The 21,269-nt window shown below is 47.9% G+C and overlaps 1 protein-coding gene across 2 annotated transcripts in view; it reads right to left on the bottom strand.

Moving 5' to 3' along the window:
• PCSK6 (proprotein convertase subtilisin/kexin type 6) overlaps positions 1 to 21,269 on the bottom strand; it is a 213,981-nt gene that overhangs the window by 132,459 nt on the left and 60,253 nt on the right. For both annotated transcript variants that reach the window (XM_073227152.1, XM_037000565.2), the window contains exon 2: positions 18,541 to 18,645. In XM_073227152.1, coding sequence (XP_073083253.1) covers positions 18,541 to 18,645 — 105 coding nt within the window. The remainder of the gene's footprint in view (positions 1 to 18,540; positions 18,646 to 21,269) is intronic.

The raw sequence follows: 21,269 nt of genomic DNA, 5'->3' as shown, positions 1-21,269 counted from the left end.
GTGTTTTAAGCCCCCCCCCCCCAGCTTGTGGTAATTTGTTACAGCAGCCCTAAGAGTCTAATCCTGGTTTAAGGCATGGCCTTAATCAGGGTTGAGATTTTAAATGTTTGTGAATCTACAAGGTTGTCCTGCTAAAGGAGGACCTGGAAGCCCTGGCTCAGCCAGGCCTTCCCTCTCACTGCGGATGAAGGGGACATGCAAGACCCCAGAGGAGGGCCTATTGTGGCTGCAGGGAGGTGCACTGGGGTGGGGGTAGGGGGTCTCAGGGCAGCAACTCTTTACCAACATTTAAAAACTGGAACAGCCATCCCAGTGTACCCATCTGTCTTGCCAATGGGTTTCAGCCCCCGGCTTGTTCTCCTGGTGGTAGGTGGAGCACTAGTATCTCTGCCTCTGCCCAGAGCACTGGGCCGAGCTCTCTATATAGTGTAATAATAGCTTATTGCCTACTGGTGTGGAAGCAATAGCCTAGCAACAGGCCAGTTACATCACCAAGTGGTTTAAGTTCAGTGAGGATCCTGGCCATAGGAACCCCAACTTGCCCACCCTCCACCCCTCTAAGATTCTCGCCTTACAATCTACATGCTCTCAATCTTACGCAATGGTCCCTGTGCGAGAAAGCTGGAGCACTGTAACCAGATTCCACAACAGCAGCAGAGGCTAACAACAATTTAGAGACTATAGCAAAAATTAAGATACAAAAAGATTTTGACAGAGGCAACAAAAATTATAATAATTCCCAAGCCAGAGGAGGTTCCCAATCCACAAAGACCTTAGGGGTGATAAAACACCAACATACGTAAACCTTGTCCATCAGGTAGGATGCATGCAAGAGAGTTGTCCTGTGGTAGGGCTGTAGCAGGAAGGGGGTCCCATCCAGGTCTAATATACCACTTTTATTCCTCTCCCTGTGGGGATTACTGAAGGGTCTCTATATAGTGTTACTGGAGGTGCATGTACTGGCCATGATAAAACAAATCTCCCCAGTAAGATGCTCCTATGTTCTGGCTGTTCAGGATATACTACTGTGACCTTTGGGGGCCACTCTGCTGTTATTCCACAAACACACAAGAGGTCAGCTTCCAGGCCTTGTCCCCAAGGTGCCAGGAGAGCCAGCCATCGTTGGTCCATGTGTCAGAAGGTCCAAGGCCACATCCACTCAGTGGAGTCTCTGGGGTTCAGTGCAGTTGGTGCTGGCAGCAAGATGTTATCCTGGTGGCCGAACCTCAGCTTCAGTGATTCTTGCTTGGTTTGTACTTGCAGTTGTATAGGGGAGGCAGCCATATCTGTGAACATGTCTATAGGACTCAGGGCTCCCTTTCAGGGCTGCCGTAGCACAGTCCGTAAGCGAACTGACCATCTCCACAGACTATTGGTATCTGATTTCAGTCCAGATTTTAACAAGCCATTGTGTCTCTCTATCATGCCTGCTGCGGTAGGATTGTATGGCACATGAAACTTCCACTTGATTCCCAGCTGTCCCACCCATTCTTACAGTGCATTGCCAGTAAAATGGGTGCCCTGATCACTCTCAATTAACTGTGGTTGGCCATAGGCAGAAACTCCAGGCCTCTTTTGGTCGTCTGCTGGTCTGCACAATGGGTAGGAAAAGCAACCAGAAGTCCAGTAGCTGTGTCCACACAAGTCATGGCATACTGATATCCTTCTGACACAGGTAGAGGCCCAATATAGTCTATCTGCCACCTGATGAGGGGTACAGGCCCTTAGCTATTGTCCCATGTTGCTGTGGAACTCGGTGTTAAGTCCCTTTTAGAGCATATGACACACTCCTGCCAGGCTCTACTAACTTCTTCAAAGGTCAAAGGCAAGCCCCACTGACAGGCTACAGCCCACAATGTCTTTTGCCCTGCATGCAACAAACGCTGATGTAGCCATTGGGCTACATCAGAGACAGGCTTTCCTTCTAACCAGTGTATCTGGGCCAATTTATCTGCTTCATCATTTCCTGGGGATACCAGTGGCAAATGACCTGTCACATAGTATACTGTAATTATTTTAGTCTGAAAACAGGCCCATAAATCTTGCCACAATTCTTGCCCCCAAAGGGGGCAGTGACCAGTGAGCTGGCATGGTACCAGGTTGGTAGCCACAGGGTCAAGCCCCAATAAGACAGCCCAGCTGTCAGTGCAGACAATTATAGGGGAGGGCTCCTGGCTGATCACAAGCCACACAGCCCACAACTCTGTCCATTGGCTGCTCTTCCCCTCACCATCTTCCATCCATATTGTCTCAGTCTTAGGATGGAAAGCTGTGGCCCTCCATTGTGGGGGCTGCCCAAGGCTGGAGCTGTCTGTGTACCATGCAACTTCAGGTATAGGGGCTTTCCCTCCGATAGGGACTCTCTGCTACTAATGGTTCAAAAGCAAGTTCTTCCTGCTTTTCACTAGTATATGTCACCAGCCCCAATAAGCATTGGAGTTCTTCACTTAACGGACTACTAGAGAGGGCACTATGCTGCTGTAGGTAAGCATCCCACTTGGCCAGTGTGGGCTTTTCTGCCACAGCACTCCTTAGCTTTTGGGTCCAATTTTGTACCTACCCCAGGATGGGATAGGTAGTTATTACCTTTATCGGGGCCATTCCAGTGATAGGTTCTGTAGCCAGCAAGACGTGATACACGGCAGCCAGTTATTTTTCTATCAAAGTATATCATACATCTGCCCCTTTTCAGAGTTGTGAACAGAATCCAATAGGTTGGTGAGTTCATTCAAGCTGCTGCCAGAGACCCCAGCCATAACCGTCTTAAGTCACATGAATATCCAGCTCACAGGGCCTTGATGGTTCTATCACATTCAAGGCCTGCGCAGCCTTAACTGCCCATTTTGCTGTAGTAAAGGCAGATGCACATGTCTCATCCCAGTCCCACCTAATGCCCTTTCATACTAACTGGTATAAGGGCTTCAGAATTTGTGCCAAGTGCGGGATAAACACTCTCCAGCAGCCTAGAAGACCCAAAAACTTCTATAGCAGTGCTACAGTTGTAGGACTAGGAGATATATACACAGTATACTCTTTTGGGGGTAGATGCTGTATTCCCAAAGGGATTTGGGCTTGTTTCACTCTGATAGCCTTACCCCCATATCCATCTATCACAGTGGGGGTCCCGGGGAACTGCTCAGGGTTGCCATGAATCAGTGAACATTCAGCTCCTGTGTCCACCACAGCCAGGATACATTGTATGTTCACTGGGAACCAATGGATAGCTATTCCAACATGTGGCCTCCTGTCACCCCCTGGTCCCTCAAGGCAGGTACCTTGAACTTCCCTTCAGTAGAACCGTGTTCCCCAATCATCTTCTTGTGTGAGCTCAAGTGAAGTTGGCTCACTCTCCAGCAGGAAGTCTTGCAAAGACACAGGCCAGACTTGTGGCTCTGTCTCTGGCCTCTGCCTCTTTGGTGTTAGTGGCTGGAATTGCTGCTCTGGTTTCAGTTGTTGCCATAGCGCCAGTAAGATCCTATTTGGCTTCCCACCTAATTTCCTTCCATCTGCTCCTGCCCGTATTAAATCAACCCACATCTGGGTCCTTGTAACCTTCATGGGACCCTTCAAATTCTTTTTGTGAGTAGAAGACCTTATTTCCCTCTGTGTTCTCATTGCTTCAGCTTCTCCTAAGTCCACTACTGTATGTGTAACCTCACTTATGGGCTGCCCTAAGTGAAGGGAAAGAATGACCACTAGAGACCCAAAGAGGAATGTGGGAGCTGTTTGAAGTACAATATTTCTCATCCCAGTAGTGAAAGGTTCTTCATCTTGGCCATGATTCTCTGGACTATAGATGGCATTTCTCATGCCTCGCTCTCATAACAACTGTTGGAGCTCAGCATACATCTGCCATCTAGCAGGAGAGGATGGTAGATCATCCAGATTGGGCTACACAGCACGAAGTGCAGCCATAAGCCAATTGAGGAGGGAGTGATTCCCTGGGGTCTGATGTGTACTTTGTACCTGCTGCCTCCAGGCAGGCTGCACTGTCAGGGAAGCCAGCTTTTCCATCTCTGATCCCAACAGAACAATTCCATCCACCCCTAAGTCCCACAGACTTAGCAGGAGTCAAGCTGATATTGACTCCAAGGGCTTCTGCCTAAACCTGGACGGAACTCAAATCCACTCAGCATGAGCATAGGGGTGGACCATAGAGTGCTCCACAACCTGGGGAGGTAGCTGCTTCTCTCAGGGAACTTTCAACTGCTGGGTCTTTATTTTCTTTACAAACACTGGGCGCGTTTTTTTTTTGTTTGTTTTTTGTTTTGTTATGGAGGACTTTTATTTTCTCTTTCTTTTTTTTTTTTTTTTGAGAGGGCATCTCTCATATTTATTGATCAAATGGTTGTTGACAACAATAAAATTCAGTATAGGGGGGTCAATGCTCAATGCACAATCATTAATCCATCTCAAGCCTAATTCTCGTCAGTCTCCAATCTTCTGAAGCATAACAAACAAGTTCTTACATAGTGAACGAATTCTTACATAGTGAATAAATTCTTACATGGTGAACAGTAAAAGGGCATTCATCACAGAAACTTTTGGTTTTGATCACGCATTATGAACTATAAACAATCAGGTCAAATATGAATATTCGTTTGATTTTTATACTTGATTTATATGTGGATCCCACATTTCTCCCTTTATTATTATTATTATTTTTAATAAAATGCTGAAGTGGTAGGTAGATGCAAGATAAAGGTAGAAAACATAGTTTAGTGCTGTAAGAGGGCAAATGTAGATGATCAGGTGTGTGCCTATGGACTAAGTATTAATCCAAGCTAGATAAGGGCAGCAAAACATCCACGGATGCAGAAGATTTCTCTCAAAGCAGGGGGGATGAGGTTCTGAGCCTCACCTCTGTTGATCCCCAATTTCTCACCTGATGGCCCCCCTGCGACTGTGCCTGTCTTAGGTTGTTCCTCCCTTGAGGAATCTTACCCGTCTCTGGCTAACCAGTCATCTTCCGGGGCCATACAGGGAAATGTAAAGTTGGTAAGTGAGAGAGAAGCCATATTGTTTGAAAAGGTTAGCTTTTTACTTCTTTGCAGATTTATGCCCTGTGGCTTCTATGCCCAGCACTTGTCTCGAGGTATCTTTACCACCTGGAGGAATTATGATACTCGGTAAATTCGATATGAGGCACGAATTCTATTTAAGGGTTGTAATTAGGAAGGAAGAAGAAAAGCTATAGATGTAGCAGATGGAAGGAAACATGGGAGGATTGATTATTTCTTTGACATATCGTCTTGTAGAGTACCTTAAGCATGTATAGGTTTTAAACTACTAACTAATTTGCACACACATATTAACATAATAGGAATACGGTGACATAAACAAAGCAAATCTATAATTACCATCCATCTCCAGTGAAGCCAAGAAAACCATTTAGGCACCCTAGGCATTTGTGAAAATTAGTCTATGATATGATGGATATTGTCCAACTGTACTTGAACCGTCTGTGAAAAATCAGACAAATTAAAGCAGCCCATTTCTGGGATCTGTTCACATCCCATATGTTCTTTTAACCGTAGATAGTCTATAGTCGTAAGATTTTGGAGCGCCACAACTTGCACCCCTCCCAACTCCTGGTTGAGTTCCAACAGTACAGATCCGGTCAAATTCGTTGTGGGTGCGCTTTTAATACAGCAGGAGTCAGTGCCCCCGGCACCACCCCTTCATCCTTCCCCAGCTCCTCCATTTCCGGGGCTGATGGCACCTTTCTCTCCCCTCCCCCGAGTGCCTCCTCTGCTACATCCTTTACCTTTCCTACAGGGCCTCACAGCAACGCCAGCTCAGCCTTCAGCAGCTCTTACCTTCATCGCAATGCTTCGCAGCTGGCATTCTCATGCCGCCTCTGCCTGTGCTTCCCTCAGAAGTCTGTCCTTTTCCTTTATGGCCTTTTTCCTCCTTCAGAGCACCTGGCGGTGCTGCTGTCTCATTCTATAAGGAATCTTTTACCACCTCAATGGTACCTTGCTGCCAGCTTTCGTGCTGCCTCCTCTCGTATCAATGCCATTTCCTTCTTTAGTGAATCCACAGAAGTTTGCAGCTCGTGTTCCCATGCCACTATTTCTTGGGTCTTTTTCAAGAGCATGTCCTTCTCTTCTGCAGAATTTTCTAATACTGTGAGAAGCAGCCAACCCACAGTCCCCGCTGCCTCACGGGCACTCTGTCTCTCAAAAGACCTATTACTATACCAAGGGCCACCCCTACTGCCTCAGGTATCACCTCCACTTGTCTCCAGTCCTAGGGTGGGGCCCAGTCCTCTAGGAGGCAAGCGACCTCAGACCACATACCTACTGGGGGACAATCCACTGTCTCCCCATTCACAGGGGCAGCCCGCTGAAGCACCCCTCCCATAAGGGCAGCCTGTCTTTTTCCTTGGTCAACAATGAATCCTGCTGATGATGCCAATTGTCTTGCCAATGGGTTTCAGCTTCCGGTTTGTTCTCCCAGCAGTAGGTCAAGCACTAGCATTTCTGCCTCCACCCAGAGCACTGGGCCGAGCTCTGTATCTAGTGCAATAATAGTTTATTGCCTATGGGTGTGGAAGCAGTAGCCTAGCAACAAGCCAGTTACATCATCAAGTGGCTTAAGTTCACTGCAGATCCCGGCCATAGGAACTCCAACTGCCCCACACCATCAGTGCCAGTTCTGGCTAAAACCACCCGGTACTCAGACCCGTCTCTCTCTCCTTGCACATTGCCAGGCACTGGACACCTCTCCCCACTGTCCTCTCAAGTTAAAGCTGCCCCAAGTTGAGTCCTGCTCCCCACCCAGGTCCCACTCAACCTTGTGATTCTCCTAGCTAAATCAGTGGCAGGAAAGCCCATTTCCCAAGTCAGAACAAAGCTGAATCCTCTCCAACACCAATGTCTCACATTCATCTCCTAAAGGTGTCAGGGTCCCATTCCTGCCATTATCTCTGTGGCCTGCATCCCTTTGTAGCTGGATGGTCACCTGACTATGAGGATGCCCCTGCCACATGATCATGCATGATGCAGATCTGACCCTCCACCCTCTATACCTCCAAGGCCCTGTCAAGACTTGCTTTCTACCTCCCTGACCAGCAGGCCTGAGTTCTTACAGTCCCACACACTGGGCTGTCTCAGGGTCCTCTGCCTTCTGATTGGAGCAACCACCCCTTACACTGGGCCAATTTACTCACATTAATCTTTTAACCCTGACCACCTGGGAAACCTTCTCAGCCATCCAGGCTGTTCAAGAGGGGGCCCTCTCTGGACTCCTGTGCCCCCCTACATATATTTTTGCCATGGCCTTAACCCCAATATGTGGACAGTTCCTATTTAGAAGCTCAGCTTTCCCCTCAGAGGAAGAGATGTGTCTCAGTCATCCTTATTTCAGCCCTTAGCAAACACCTACTTTGTAACAGGTACTGCCTCAACAAAGATTTGCTGGACTCAAATATCATCCTCTTTCTCACTGAAAACGCAAATTAAAAATAGCTGCGGGATGAATGCAAGTCAGCTGTGTCTCTGTCAGAGGTGGAGGGTTTGCCTCGCGGTTGGTGCTTCCAGCACCGGCCAGAGTCTGTGACTGGGTGTATCTGGGGCTCGGTCTGCTTACCCTTGGCTTCCTACTGGCCTGTTCTTCCCTGTGGGCTGTGTTCCGCTCGCCACTGTATTTCAGTGTGCCGGGCAATGCATGGCATACAGTAGGAATTCACTATTTGCTCCTTGAACAAACGAATGGAGCTAAATGACTGACTACACGTCAGATTACACATGGGTTACAAACACAAAGAGACTTTTAAAAGCATACTTTGGTGTAGAAAATGCCATTGGGTCTGAATGACCGACAGATGACCCTTGGTGACTTTTTGTGGAAGGTAATTAGATTATTTGGGGCAGGAGCAAGGTTTGCCAAATGTCACTTCCAGCCCAAATGCAAATCATCTCTCTTAGCAAACCTGTATAAACTGCCTTGATTGCTTTAAAGCCATACTTTGAAGGTAGAACGTCACTCTGCCCCTTTTACTTTTATCTGTTTTCTGTGTGTTTCCTGCTAAACATGCAGCGTATTTGTGATAGAAGTTTATTTGCTCTGGGAAAGAGAATTCTAGTCACAAAGACTTCATAATCTTCTCAAGATTACAGGAACAGCAGCACTTTCTTTGGAGGGAATGCTCCCCCCCCAGCTTTCTTTTTGAGAAGTCAAATTAAAATTAGGCATCTGTGGAATGTCATTCTGTAGATAAGGTGAGGTAAAATTTAAAGATGCTTATGAAGAGGCAACATAAAAGAGCAAGATCCCACTAAATGGCCTGCATATGTTATCAATGCCACTGAGTTGTAAAACTGTCCATGTGTCCTCTTGACAGGCATGCCTTGGGCAGCCCTGACCATGTCCTCTTCCTGGCAGGCCAGAAGCTGGCCTGGCACATCAGTCCTAGGTGTGACAAGTGATCAAGGGGGTTATTTTAAAGCTTCCACCCATGAGCAATGTCACCAGGGAGAGGATGACAGCCCACGTGCATTCTATCCAAGGCCACCACGTGCCTGTCCCTTGCTGTAAGGCCCTCACCTGCTCACAGGGGCCCTGCTACTTGGAAGCCCTAGGAAGCTGGTGGGAACTGGAAAGGCCTAAAAGGGGGTTCCAGGGTCTTTGCTCTGAGACAGAACTAAGGCAATGAATTGCCTGTGGATTTCAGCCCTGGGCAAGTTCGCTATGGATTCAATGTGACCAAAGAATTGACAGCAAAACATTCTTGAGGTGAAAGGGTTATATCCAACTTTATTCCCAGGTGGCAGGTCAGTCACTAAAATCCCATTCACTCAGAGTGAGTCTGCATGCAGCAAGCCAGTCTCTGCCTCTGGGCCCCTCTGTCCACACAGCCGTCCTCCAGTCCTCTCTGCCTGAACAGCCGTCCTGCACAGCCGTTCTCTGGGCCTCTCTGCCTGCACAGTCATCCCACACAGCTGTCCTCTGGGCCTCTGTCCTCGGTGCTGCCACCACTCCAGCCTCTGCTCTGCTCTCCTGCAGCTTTGCAGCCCTGCCACCATGTCATGCCCAGAGCGTGGGGCAGAGCTCTTTATATAGAGTCAACAGCCATGTATTGCCCACAGGTGTGCAGTGAGCTAGTCACCCAGGGCCAGGTGAGAATCCTGGCCACAGGAACTCTCATTTTATCCACACTCCACCCCATCAGGATTCTTTCCTCTCAGTCTATGTGCCCTTAGTCCTCTGCAATGGTCCCTGTGCAAGGAAGCTCGAACATTGTTCTCCAGCCTCTCCAGCAAAAAGTCTTGCAGACTTACAGGCCGGACTCATGGCTCTGTCTCTTTGGTCTTAATGGCTGGAACTGCCGCTCTGGTTTCAGTTGTTGCCATAGCTCCAGTGAGATCCTATTTGACTTCCCGTCTAATTTCCTTCCATCTACTCCTGCCCTTATTCAATCGACCCACATCTGGGTCCTTGTAACCTTCATGGGACCCTTCAAATTCTTCTTGTGAGTAACAGGTCTTTCTTTCCGGATTCTCATTGCTTCAGCCTCTCCTAAGTCTGCTACTGTACATATCACCTCGCTTATGGGCTGCCCTAAGTGAGGGGAAAGAATGGCCACTAGAGAACCAAAGAGGGATGTAGGGATGTTGGAGCCATTTGAAGCACAATATTTGTCATCCAGTAGTGAAAATCTCTTCATCTGGGCCATAATTCTCTGGACTATAGATGGCATTTCTTATGCCTAGCTCTTGTAACAACTGTTGGAGCTCAGCACATGTCTGCCATCTAACAGGAGAGGATGGCAGATCACCCAGATTGGGCCACACAGCACGAAGTGCAGCCATAAGCCAATCAAGGAGGGAGTGACTTCCTGGGGTCTGATGTGCATTTTGTAATCACTGCCTCAAGGCAGGCTGCACTGTCAGGGAAGCCAGCTTTCCCATCTCTGATCCCGACAGAACGATTCCATCCACCCTTAAGTCCCACAGGTGCAGGAGCCAAGCTGATATTGGCTCCGAGGGCTTCTGCCCAAACCGGGAGCTCAAATCCACCAGCTCATCCTGAGTATAGGGGCGGAGCATAGAGTGCTCCACGACCTGGGGAGGGGGCTGCTCCACGACCTGGGGAGGGGGCTGCTCCTCTCCTTGGGAGCTTTCAGCTGCTGGGTCTTTATTTTCTTTACAACCACTGGGCATGCTCTCAATACAGGAGGTACCAGTGCCTCCGGCACCACCCCTTCATCCTTCCCCAGCTCCTCCATTTCTGGGGCTGATGGCACCCTTCTCTCCCCTCCCCCAAGTGCCTCCTCTGTTACAGTGCCTCACAACAATGCCAGCTCAGTCTTCAAAAGCTCTCTTACCGCAATGCTCCGCAGCTGACGTTCTTATAGCACCTCCACCTGTGCTTCCCTCAGGAGTTTGTCTTTTTCCCTGATGGCCTCTTTGTCATTCAGAACACCTGGCAGCGCTGCTGTCTCGTCTCCAGTGGCAACTTGCTGTGGCACTCTTGTGCTGCCTCCTCTCGTATCAGTGTCATCTCTTTCTTCAGGGAATCCACAGAAGTTTGCAACTTGTGTTCTCGTGCCGCCATTTCTTGGGTCTTTTCTGTAGACCTTTTTAATACTGTGAGAAGCAGCCAAACTACAGTCCCCACTGCCTCCGGTATCACCTCCACTTGCCTCCAGTCCTGGGGTGGGGTCCAGTCCTCCAGGAGGCAAGCCACCTCAGACCACATACCCATTGGGGGACAATCCACTGTCTCCCCATTCACAGGGGCAGCCTGCTGAAGCACCCCTCCCGTAAGGGCAGCCTGTCTTTTACCTTGGTCAATGAACCCTGCTGACTTTCCCCACTTGTCTTGCCAATGGGTTTCAACCCTGGGCAAGTTCACTATGGATTCAATGTGACCAAAGAAATTGACCTGAAACGTTCTTGGGGTGAAAGGGTTATACGCAACTTTATTTCCCAGGTGGCAGGTCAGTCACTAAAATCCCATTCACTCAGAGCGAGTCTGTGTGCAGCGAGCTGGTCTCTGCCTCTGGGCCCCTCTGTCCGCACAGCTGTACTCTGGCCTCTCTGCACAGCCGTCCTCTGGGCCTCCATCCTTGGTGCTGCCACCACTCCAGCCTCTGCTCTGCTCTCCTGCAGCCTTGCAGCCATGCCACCATGTTGCACCCAGAGCACTGGGCAGAGCTCTTTGTAGAGAGTCAGCAGCCATGTATTTGCCCACAGGTGTGCAGTGACCTAGTCAACCAGGGCCAGGTGAGAATCCTGGCAACAGGGACTCTCATTTTTTCCACAGGCAACAAAGGCCATTCATGATATCCTTAATCCTTCACCCTCTCTGGTCCCCATGTCCTCAGCGGAAGCGTGTGCATTTGAATGAAGATGCTAAACTTCCTTCAAGTACCCACTGGCACAGTTCGTTGAGAGTTAATTCTCTATAGGTTCTATGTTCCATGCACATTTGCATCCAGAGCAAGGGAGACAGCTCCCATCAGCAATCTCTACTTTTTCTCTTGGCATCATCCAAGGGAAGGAGGCTTTATTTTTAATTGTGTAATTCTAAAGTGGGGGAATTATCCTACTGTTTGCTCTTAAGTAAGGCCGCCCTGCCTGCAGACCAGGGCAAGTCTGGACGAAGCCAGAGGCCAGGCCCCCGGGGTGTCCTGGTGCCACCAAATGCTAAGGCCTTCCCCAGGAGAGAACAGTCACACCAGGGGGCGTGGTGGAGGTGACCCTCTGACTGTCCCTGAGTGGGGCTTGGCAGCCTGCCTGTGCCTCAGTCTCCATCCTGTGAAGTTAGGGGGTCGGATCAGCCCATTTCTGAGACACCTTGCACTCAATAGTCTGTGATGCTTAGAACTCAGTTCTTATCAAGACTGACTGCTCTCAACATCTTGTCCCAACACTTGGGACAACTTTCAACCAGTTGAAGAGCTAAGTAAGAAGCTAACTCACTTGAGTGGTGAATTCAAAGGAAGAAAAGTAATACTCCCTGACAAATGTCGGTCACCTTACAGTTTACAAGGTGGTCCTTCTCTCATGACAGGCAATGGTGAATGCATGTAGGACTGGGTCGGGTATTCAGCTGGGAACTTCTTGCTCCAGGGCCCAGGGTCCTTCAAGGAATGGGAGGGTGGGCTTAAGTCCTAGGAAATTCCTCAAATATTATGCAAAGTAGTGTGGACATGAGCACAGATTTCTTTTTTCCTCTGGATAGAGAGTCCATAAGTTTCATCAGCTTTTCAAAGAGGCCTGTGGTTCCACAGTGGTTAAGAACCATCCAATTTACCCGGGCTCATGGAGGGAGAAAGCGGGTCAGGACTTCCCAGGCGAGGAACTGATGCTGCTGCACATGCCTCCTCGAGGGCCGAGGGGACCTTCTCCCCAAGCAAACAATGGTTGGACAGCCTCCTTAGAGTCTCTCTCAGAGAGACACCCAGGCCCACCTGAGGGTATCACATGGGACAGGGTGGAGGACGCCAGGCTGCTATGGCAACTGTGCAGCTGGAGATCCATGACCCAGGGCAATGGTAGAGGGAGAGAAGGAAGACCAGCCGAAAAATGAAAGACACTCTAACTCAGCCTAGAAACCCACCCCATCCCCCACGTCATGGAGGCACCTGGGACCCTGGTGCTGTCCCCATGTCCTCACCGGCAGCCATGATCAAAACAATGCAGAGGCCACTTCTCGAATTCTTTCTACCAGAGCTGAATTTCATGGGCCAAACAATGACTGCCAAACGCGGTGAGAGATGGCAGCACTCTCCTGCCAACTGTGGGAAACAGTGGGTGCAAAAGCACTTCGGGAAATCAGATGTAGTCACGTGTCAGTCAGTTCTTCACTGAAAGGGGTACGAGGTGCTCCTGGCTCCTCCTTAAGCATCACCTGCCTCCACTGATGGACAACAGGACGGGTGGCCATTGCCTAGTTTCCCCATTGCTCACCAATCAGACTCGGGCCAACTGCCGGGTGTCCCGCCATCATTCAGTACATAGGAGACATAGGAGGGTTTTAGCAACATAGGAGACAGCTTGATTAATTTGGGCCCTATTTCGGATTTTTGTCATACTTTAATCAAGGTGGGCCACAATTTATTTCTAAAGTAGATACACAAAAAGAAGTGGATAAGCAAATGATGAAAAAGTGAAGATGGAGGTATGTTTCAATAAACATTTACTAAGCGTCCACCTACTATCTACTGGGTAGTCTGCTGGGCTTGTAAGGCTGTAAAAACAACTGCAGTGTGGCCTTGGCTCTTGAGATCTTTATACTCTGCTGGCAAGAGAGGGGCCTGCATGCTTACAAGCTGCTCTACCTGGGCCAGCTCACCTCCTAGTTGTCTCTCCTTGGGTTCTGCAAAATGGAGCACTCTCCCCAGGCTTACACTCGAGGTTTCCTGGGAGCATCTGCAGTCTCCCCAGCCCTGCCCCTGTTCCCTACTGGATGCCGGGCAAACTGAACGACTCACCTCCTCCACCAAACCCTGTCCTGTGCTCCTGGGTGCTCCTTCTACGGCCTGTAGTCTTGTCACTACTTCCCATGTAGCCAGGAAATAGATGTCACAAGAACAAAAGGGAGGGGACTCTGGTCAAGCAAGTCTGACAGCTGCCAAACAAACTAGACAGGCTTCTTTACCAGCCTCACGGGGTTCTCTCTGGGAACCTCAAAAAGCAGGGATAGCAAAATTTCTCCATCACTAAGCCCTCTAAGATGGCACACGGACTGTGGTCGTGGTCAGTCTGGGATGGGTGCCAGACGTGGAAGCCCCTGCCTGGATGCTCTCTGGCCCTGCCACTGCCAGGGTCATGCCAGGACAAGATCGGTGAGCTAAATGGATTTGATTCTGCTGCTCATGGAGTCCAGTGGGGAAGACAGATGCTAAGGGAATAATGTCATAAGTCTAGACTATAAACATACAACTGCTAGGAAGGGCAAGTCATGTCGAGGACGCTGAGCCAGCTGCCAGGTGGCAGGGACTCAGGAGCCTGGACGGGAGAGTGGGGAGGAGACAGACCGAGTGGGAAGGAGTCTGTGCACAGGCTGTGCAAGGGGAGCAAAAGCGAACATCACCCAAGGAGGGTTTTTAAAGGCCAGTGTGGCTGGGGTCCAGGGACCACAGGGAGGGCAGACCAGGCTCCTGGGCGGGACTTCCCAAGGGGTGATGGCATCACATGTGAATTTCATAGGCCCTCAAGAAGGAGGAAAGCACATTGGGGTGGCGGGGGGGGTGGGCAAGGATGCTCACAGCAGGCCAGTGAGGAGGGCAGTACAGTGGTCCAGGGGGGCAGATGACAGGAGCAGGGGTGCAGGTGGGAGAACTGTGCACTGAGGTGATGAGGGGACAAGTGTGGCACAAGAGGGGCAGCTGCTCAGGCCAGGAAATGCAGATGGCCAATGGTGCATCTCTCTGAGACAGAGGTGGGGTCAGAGGCAGGTATGCTGACTTTGAGGTGTCTAAGTGGGAGTGCTGAGTGCTTGTAAAATAATAAAGCACCACCTTTTAAAATATATTTTAAAAGTTCTAACTTTTCACCAATTCAGAGCAGCCACTCCACAGCACCCAGTTGTGCTGAGAATGTGAAGCAACAGCTGGAGATTCCCCCGTCCCCATGTGGGCAAATCCATCGAGCCCAGGCAGCAGCCCTCCCCTGCCCCCAGCCCATTACAGAGTTCATCAACCCCGAGATCAGCTGGGTCACTTACTGCCTATGTCCTTGCATTTGCCAGGAACTTTTTGTTTGTTTGCACTCTGAATGGCTCTAGCACACGAAACTGTCAGATAAAGTTCCATCTGTGGTTAATGGAAAGATCTGCTTAAACGTTGCATCACAGCTGGAAAGGAACCTGAGCTTTGATTAAACTCTGGGGGCAAAGTCCCATCCTACAAAACAGAGCGCCTACTCTGGTCCTGGAAATCATTTCCCAACTTCTGAGCTTCAAAGCTGAAATGAAGCCTCAGACTGAAGGCTCCCTCCGCCCCGGAAGGAGCCACTGAGGGCCTCCCTAACAATATCTTTATCTTTCCATTTCCGTCATCAATCTGGCTGAGAACTGAAGGGAAGGGAACAGCTGAACCAGTCATCATATTAAAATGTAAGGGTTGGAAGATGCAGACAGCAACACCGAACTATAAGCCAGCTTGGAACATAACCAGAACAAGTAATTTTAAAAAAATTTGTGAGTCCTTACAGCTATTGGCCGATGCATCTGTAACATCCACCCTTCTCCAGACTTTTGGCAAAAGAACAAGTTAACAACAAATGCTTTCAGTTTGTTTAAATGACAGCCCTTGAAAAAACCCAGTGACTGATACCGCACGCTGAGAACAGGCAGGCTGTTCTCCCAAGGAGAGGGCTGATCAACAAAGCACCCTGAGCAAAATGGCCCTTTTCAAAAATGGTAGAAAAAAACAAAAACATCAAATAAAAGGTAATTAAGAATGTAAGGACTGAACAATTCTGGTAAAGGATCTGTGCAAAAGATGCTTAATAAATGCGTGTGTGTGACTAAACAAGTCTTAAATCTTCCCTTCACATTTGTGTTGTGTTTTAACAAATGTACACTCTATCAACTTTTATGTGAGGTAAGGGTGGATTGTAAATTCCATCATTTATCAAAGCACTTTTGTACAATAGGGACTGGAGCTAATTAAAATAAAATACCATCTGCATTCGATTGAACTTCATCCTAAACCCTGTAACATTCATTTCTAGTTCGGTCATTCAAACACTAAGGCGACTTTGCATTCCAATGTCTCTGAATAATATTAAATCATCTTTTCCTTTCCTTAATAATATTAATTACACAACTCTCCAAATGCTTAGGTGTCAGAAATGTGCTGTGCTAATGTGGAGAATGTTCTGGTGCCCTGCAAGGGAAGATAACACTAAATACTCCTGTAAAAGAGCTCATTTTGCCCGATATTTAATCAGAATGACTAGACAGAGTAAATATTAATCAGACTGACAGCTAATTGATTTGGTTTGCATTAAACTAGACTGATTTAAACAGAGGTATTTCAGTTGTGATTCTGAATTCATAATTGGTTCAGATGTCTATATGCTTTCCCTGGGGCTAAAAATTTAATTAGAACTGTGAGAAACAATTGGCCAATCACATGCAAGTCACAGGCAGGGCTGGAAGGAGCAGGCTGTTTACCTTTTCTCTCTCTCTTTTATTGGCAAGGATGCTTTGATAGTAGCCCTGCCAGGAGCTTATCAAGAAGCTCTGTATAAAAGGGATTTTTATTTGACAAAACTTAACCGCCATAGCCTTTGCCTAGGAAGTCTATTCTTCCTTCTCTCTCCTTTAAGGCCACATATGATTACTGGGAATATTTTGCCCTCAGACCCAACCTAAATATAGTGCTCTGACTGTACCTGAAATGTATAAGCTCAGCACCTCGGGTGCTAGGGAGAGGGTGGGTCCGGGGCACGCCCACCCTGGGTGCTCAAGCCGCCTGGAATCCTTCTCTGCCGCTTCCCGCAATCTCACACCCAGCGCTCCCATGCCCTGCTCTGTTGGGGGCTCACTCAGGGCAGAGACCTGCTGGGTGGGCATTTCTGCATCCCCTGGGGCACAGGGCCTCACACCCAGCAGGTGCACAATTAATATTTTTGGAAGGAAGGAAATAACCGTCGAGTTTAATATCTTTGAAAGTTTTAAAATTTAGTTACTGAAAAAGAGAACAAAACACACGTCCTATTTCATCTCTGCCTTAGGTCTAAGAATTGAGACAACTTAATTCTTAGAAGCCCCTATGGAAAGGGGACTAACAAATCCACTGTCCCATCATCTTCTCATTGCAGACCTATGTTGGGGGACAGGGGTTCCTCAATGCAACCAGCTTGCCCCTCGCTGCAACTATCTGTGCGGTAACAATTTAACAACTCCAAAGACTTCACATGAAGAACAAGTTGTTGTCTTCACAAGATAGAGAGCGCTGCCTGCCTGAAGTGACATTTGGAGAGGGCCGCAGCAACCCCCTTCCAAGCTCAGAAGTTTCTCCACACTTTGACAGAAGAGGGACCACTGTGAACCTCAGCCCTGCACAGGACCCACAGGTGAGCAGCCTGCAGTCTACTCTGTTTTACACTGATAGAAGCATGGGGTCCGCTTGACCTCTCCAACTACCCCTCTCTGTGGGAATCAGCAACTACAACCTGGCTTTGCTTCCAAGAGGAGAAAAAAATATGCTAGCCCCTTTGAAAAATATTCCTTCAAATTCCGTGGTGTGAACAAATAGAGGTAATAATCACAGCCCCACTGTCAGGTGAAATGCTATCTATCAGAGTGCTCAAGCACACAGTAGTCCCTTGACAAACATTACATTCCTTTCTCTGCAGAGAAGAAACAATGGGATTAGCATAATGTTTTATACCTATCTCCTTCAATCTATCTACCTTTCTGTCTACCCACCCACCCATCCATCCATCCCCCTAGCCACCTACCCACCTATAAAATAAATTCAGAATATATACATAGGTGCCTCATCACAGCCCAGTGGAGCAGCCTGGGACAAAAGCAAGAATCCATTTCTCCGTGGAAACTTTATTATAAATATTCTCTGGGAATAGTAGAAATACTATTGTGTGCCAGTTTGGAAGCCCAAACTAACAATGAGCACCCTGCTCTGAAGGGAAGGTGGATCCATATTCTAAAACTACCATTTCCCAGTGGCCCCGTTTCTTTGTTGGGGCTGCTACTGCTTCTTGCATGAATTTCATTTCCCCCCGGAGCACACATGGCCCTGTGATACGTCACATAGTATTCTATTGACTGCTTCACTTTTTGTCAGCCCTACCTGCCGTTCAATGGCCAGAGCCCGACACATAGAACACCTGCTGAAGTCATCAAAGGCTCACTTGACCATCTTAAGTTTTTAACTGGACCGAGGATCTGTTGACTAATATTTGTCAAATAGTAATCTTAGATCCATGCAGAAAGGACATTATAATTAACACCCAATAAGTACAAATTATGTTAAAACTTGAAATGTTGAACCCTGGAGCCTCTCCTCCAAATTACATTTGTTATAATCTCAAAGATCACATGCATTTTTAAGGGAAAAAAAGTTATGATTACCACCCAGGCTTTTAAACTCATGGTAACCATTAGGATATGTGTTAGGACAACCACAAAAATACCCATCTGCCCTATCTCTCATTTCATTACTAAAACACTAGTTTCAACCAGCTAGCTTTTTGCCTTTATGGTAAGGTTCACATATTTATCTCTTCTAATTACTCAGTATTTTGTTGATTTTTTTTTAAGATTTAAATGTCAGCAGATCTAACCTTACTTAATTGTTGTTTCCAACTGAAGACAAGAATTTAAATTCTCAAGTCTGACAGGGGACCCAAGGACTTGGAGTTCTCAGACGGTCTGATGCGTAGCTAAACATCTGCCTTGCTGTATTCGAGATGGATATGGAAAACCAACGGCTATCTAGAATCCCATGAAAATCCAGACCCAGCCATGCGTAGAACTACAGACTCAAACAAAAAAGCAAACAGCACTCTAGGCCTTAGGAAAGTATCCTGCCCCAGGGGCAGAGATCTGTACCTGGGGGTCCATTCTGAGGAAGGTGTGAGGGCCTCTGCTACTCAAAGTCGATCTCTTAAAGGTTTTGCTATGATAAAAATGGTAGTAATTTTCGAGGTTTCCAATCTGCAAAACAAGAAGCAGAATATCATCAGTTAATACAGTCTTACAAACAGCTTCCCAAATCCTCCATCCCACAACCAGCTCTTTCTCTGAGGGGTTCATTCTGCTCTCATAGGAAACGTACCCTCCACTATGCTCCCCCAGTCACATCTCTGGTACCTGTTCAGTGTTTATGAACATGAAGGCAGATTTAGATACTCCTTTTTGGGTAAGCAACAGGAGGTAATATTGCTGATAAAGCATGCAGTCCCCCAAATCTCGTGGTAAATTCACATCACTATAAGTTTGTACTATCTTGGCCAAGTTTTTTAGACATGGATTAATGTTCATTTTGGGTCAAGCATCCCTGAAGTAGCTAAGTTAGTGTCAAGTCAGGTCCACACCAAAATATTCATTTGTAAACAAACTCCTTCCTCTCCACCCCATGGGTAAACTGAAATATCTAAGAATGAATGTTCACTCACAAGTACAAGGAGCCAAGGAAAACACGCAGATCCATCTGCTTGGGGATTGTGGAAAGGTCAGACGAGAACATTCAAACCCCCAGGGTGTCCCAGTTTCCTGCCAAGTGCAGTTTGTCAAGACAGATTTCAACTTGAGGGCTGGAAGGAACCTCGAGAGGCAATGGCCGTGGCCTTCAGGACTGGCTGGCCCTCCCTGGCTCACCCTGTAGCACCGATAGGCCCTCATGTCTGATGACCCTTGAGTATCAGGACATTGTTCTCACAAGACCTGTGTCTTACTTTCACTGGTTGTTGAAAATAGCTAGTTGGTCACCATCCTTGAATGCATAGCTCTTTAAAGGAAGTCGGACCAATATACAGACCTTCAAGTTGTCCTCCTCAGGCTAAATCATCCTAGTTTCTTTTCCAGCTTCTGATTAAAGGGTGCATTTGTGACAACTGTGATATGTAGAGATCATGAGCACTGGTTTTCAGTCAGATAAACCTGACGCAAACTCTGCCCACTCCCTTCCCCACCACTGGCCATGTGATCTTGGCCAAGGATATTTAACCCCTGGTAATCTTAATGTGTAAAATGCGGATAAAATTACTTAGCTCTTGGAGTTAAGGAGGACTAAAAGTCTGCCCCACTCATAACAACCTTTAGCCGCCCCCGCTTCACTCACAGCCTTTTGTCTGCCACAGCCTGACCCCAGGAAGTTGAACAGCCCAGGCAGAGATGTGAAGGGATGTGGATGCTATAAGTGGCTATTTTCACATCTTTCCACCAGAAGATAAAGCAGATCTGTACAAAGAGAACGCTCCAGACTTTTTACAACACATCAGCCCTCATTTCCAGCAAGCCCGGCAGCCTGGCTGCCTCCTGTTCTTGGGTTTCAGGAGACACCCCTTTGCCCTTGAAATGAAGACCCTCCTTTTCCACTGAAGCTTGTTCCAGGGCATTTCTGTCACATACAACCACAGAATATTGAATACTATGATAGTCACGAAATATCAGTAGGTATCATCCACATAGTGCCTAGTTTAGAGGGTGCTCAGCAAATGCTTGCTGGTACAGGGAGCTGGAATTCTCTGTCTGGCTCCTTTCTAAGCCTCCTCCATTCCTCACCAGGTCCAGAATGCTTTGGATTTTGGTGAAATCTGGGTCTGCATTCCCACTTGACCCCTTCCTGTAGGATGAACTGGCGTTGAGATGCTCTCTGAGTCTCACCTTCCTTATGAGATTAGTAACTACCACCTTGAAGGGTTGCTCCAAGACTTACTAAATATATATGAAGAGCTTAGCAGAGCACCAAGCAGGTAATAAGTGCTCAATAAATGGCTTTCTGCAATTATGATTCTCAGTTCATTTTCTACCTCAAGACATGTTTCTGCCATCATAAACCTCATTATTTCTGCCCTATTTTGCACAAAAGCACTTTGATTTATCCTCCTACAGATAAATCACCTTGCTCACTTCTTCAACAAAGTTAATTGCTATATATGTCAAAAATCTCCTCCTAAAGAATGCCAGAGCTGTTATTTAGCAACAGAAGCAATTGTGGAGTCTTAATTTACAGCAGTGTTTGATCAGCATGTTCGCTTATAGGCTGCCACCATCCCTGGGAGATGTTTCACAACTTTTGGTCTTTTACCTCTGGGCATTCCAGTCAATTCCTATTCAGGGATGTGGGGAAACTCATAGATGAATCAAATTTGCTGGCAAGAGAGTGGATTAATTGTGGAGTTGCTGACCCTAAGCAGACCTAAGTCAAGGCAGCTCTGTAAGCCATTCAGGGCAGCACCTGGCCTTAGGGCAGCCAAGACAGGCCAGAGGCAGCCAACCCTCTCTCCAAAGGTCAATCTGAACGCCATCCGGCCCCCTGCCTCTAGGCCACCGTGACCATGCTTAGCAATGCCTCAAAGGGTCTGAGCTTGAGAGTTGTTCTCTTCGAGCAATCCAAGGGAAGGACAGATGGTCATCACCAAGCGAACCAGGCAAATCACCCCCAGGGGCAGCAGTGGCCAGTGTCCCCTCTGTTTGGAAACATGTCCAGCCTAGCATGGGGGCTGAGGGCCTGGGAAGGACCACTCACAACATAGGGGACAAGGGACACCAGCCAGGGCTGTCCTCCTGCCCTTACAGAGTCAGCTGCAGAAGAAGCTGGAATCTGTTTCAGAAAA

This window comes from Manis javanica, chromosome 18 (genome assembly GCF_040802235.1).
Source record: "Manis javanica isolate MJ-LG chromosome 18, MJ_LKY, whole genome shotgun sequence".
Taxonomy (NCBI): Eukaryota; Metazoa; Chordata; class Mammalia; order Pholidota; family Manidae; genus Manis; species Manis javanica.
Note: the sequence above shows the minus strand (reverse complement) of the source record. Positions and strands in the feature narration are given on the sequence as shown.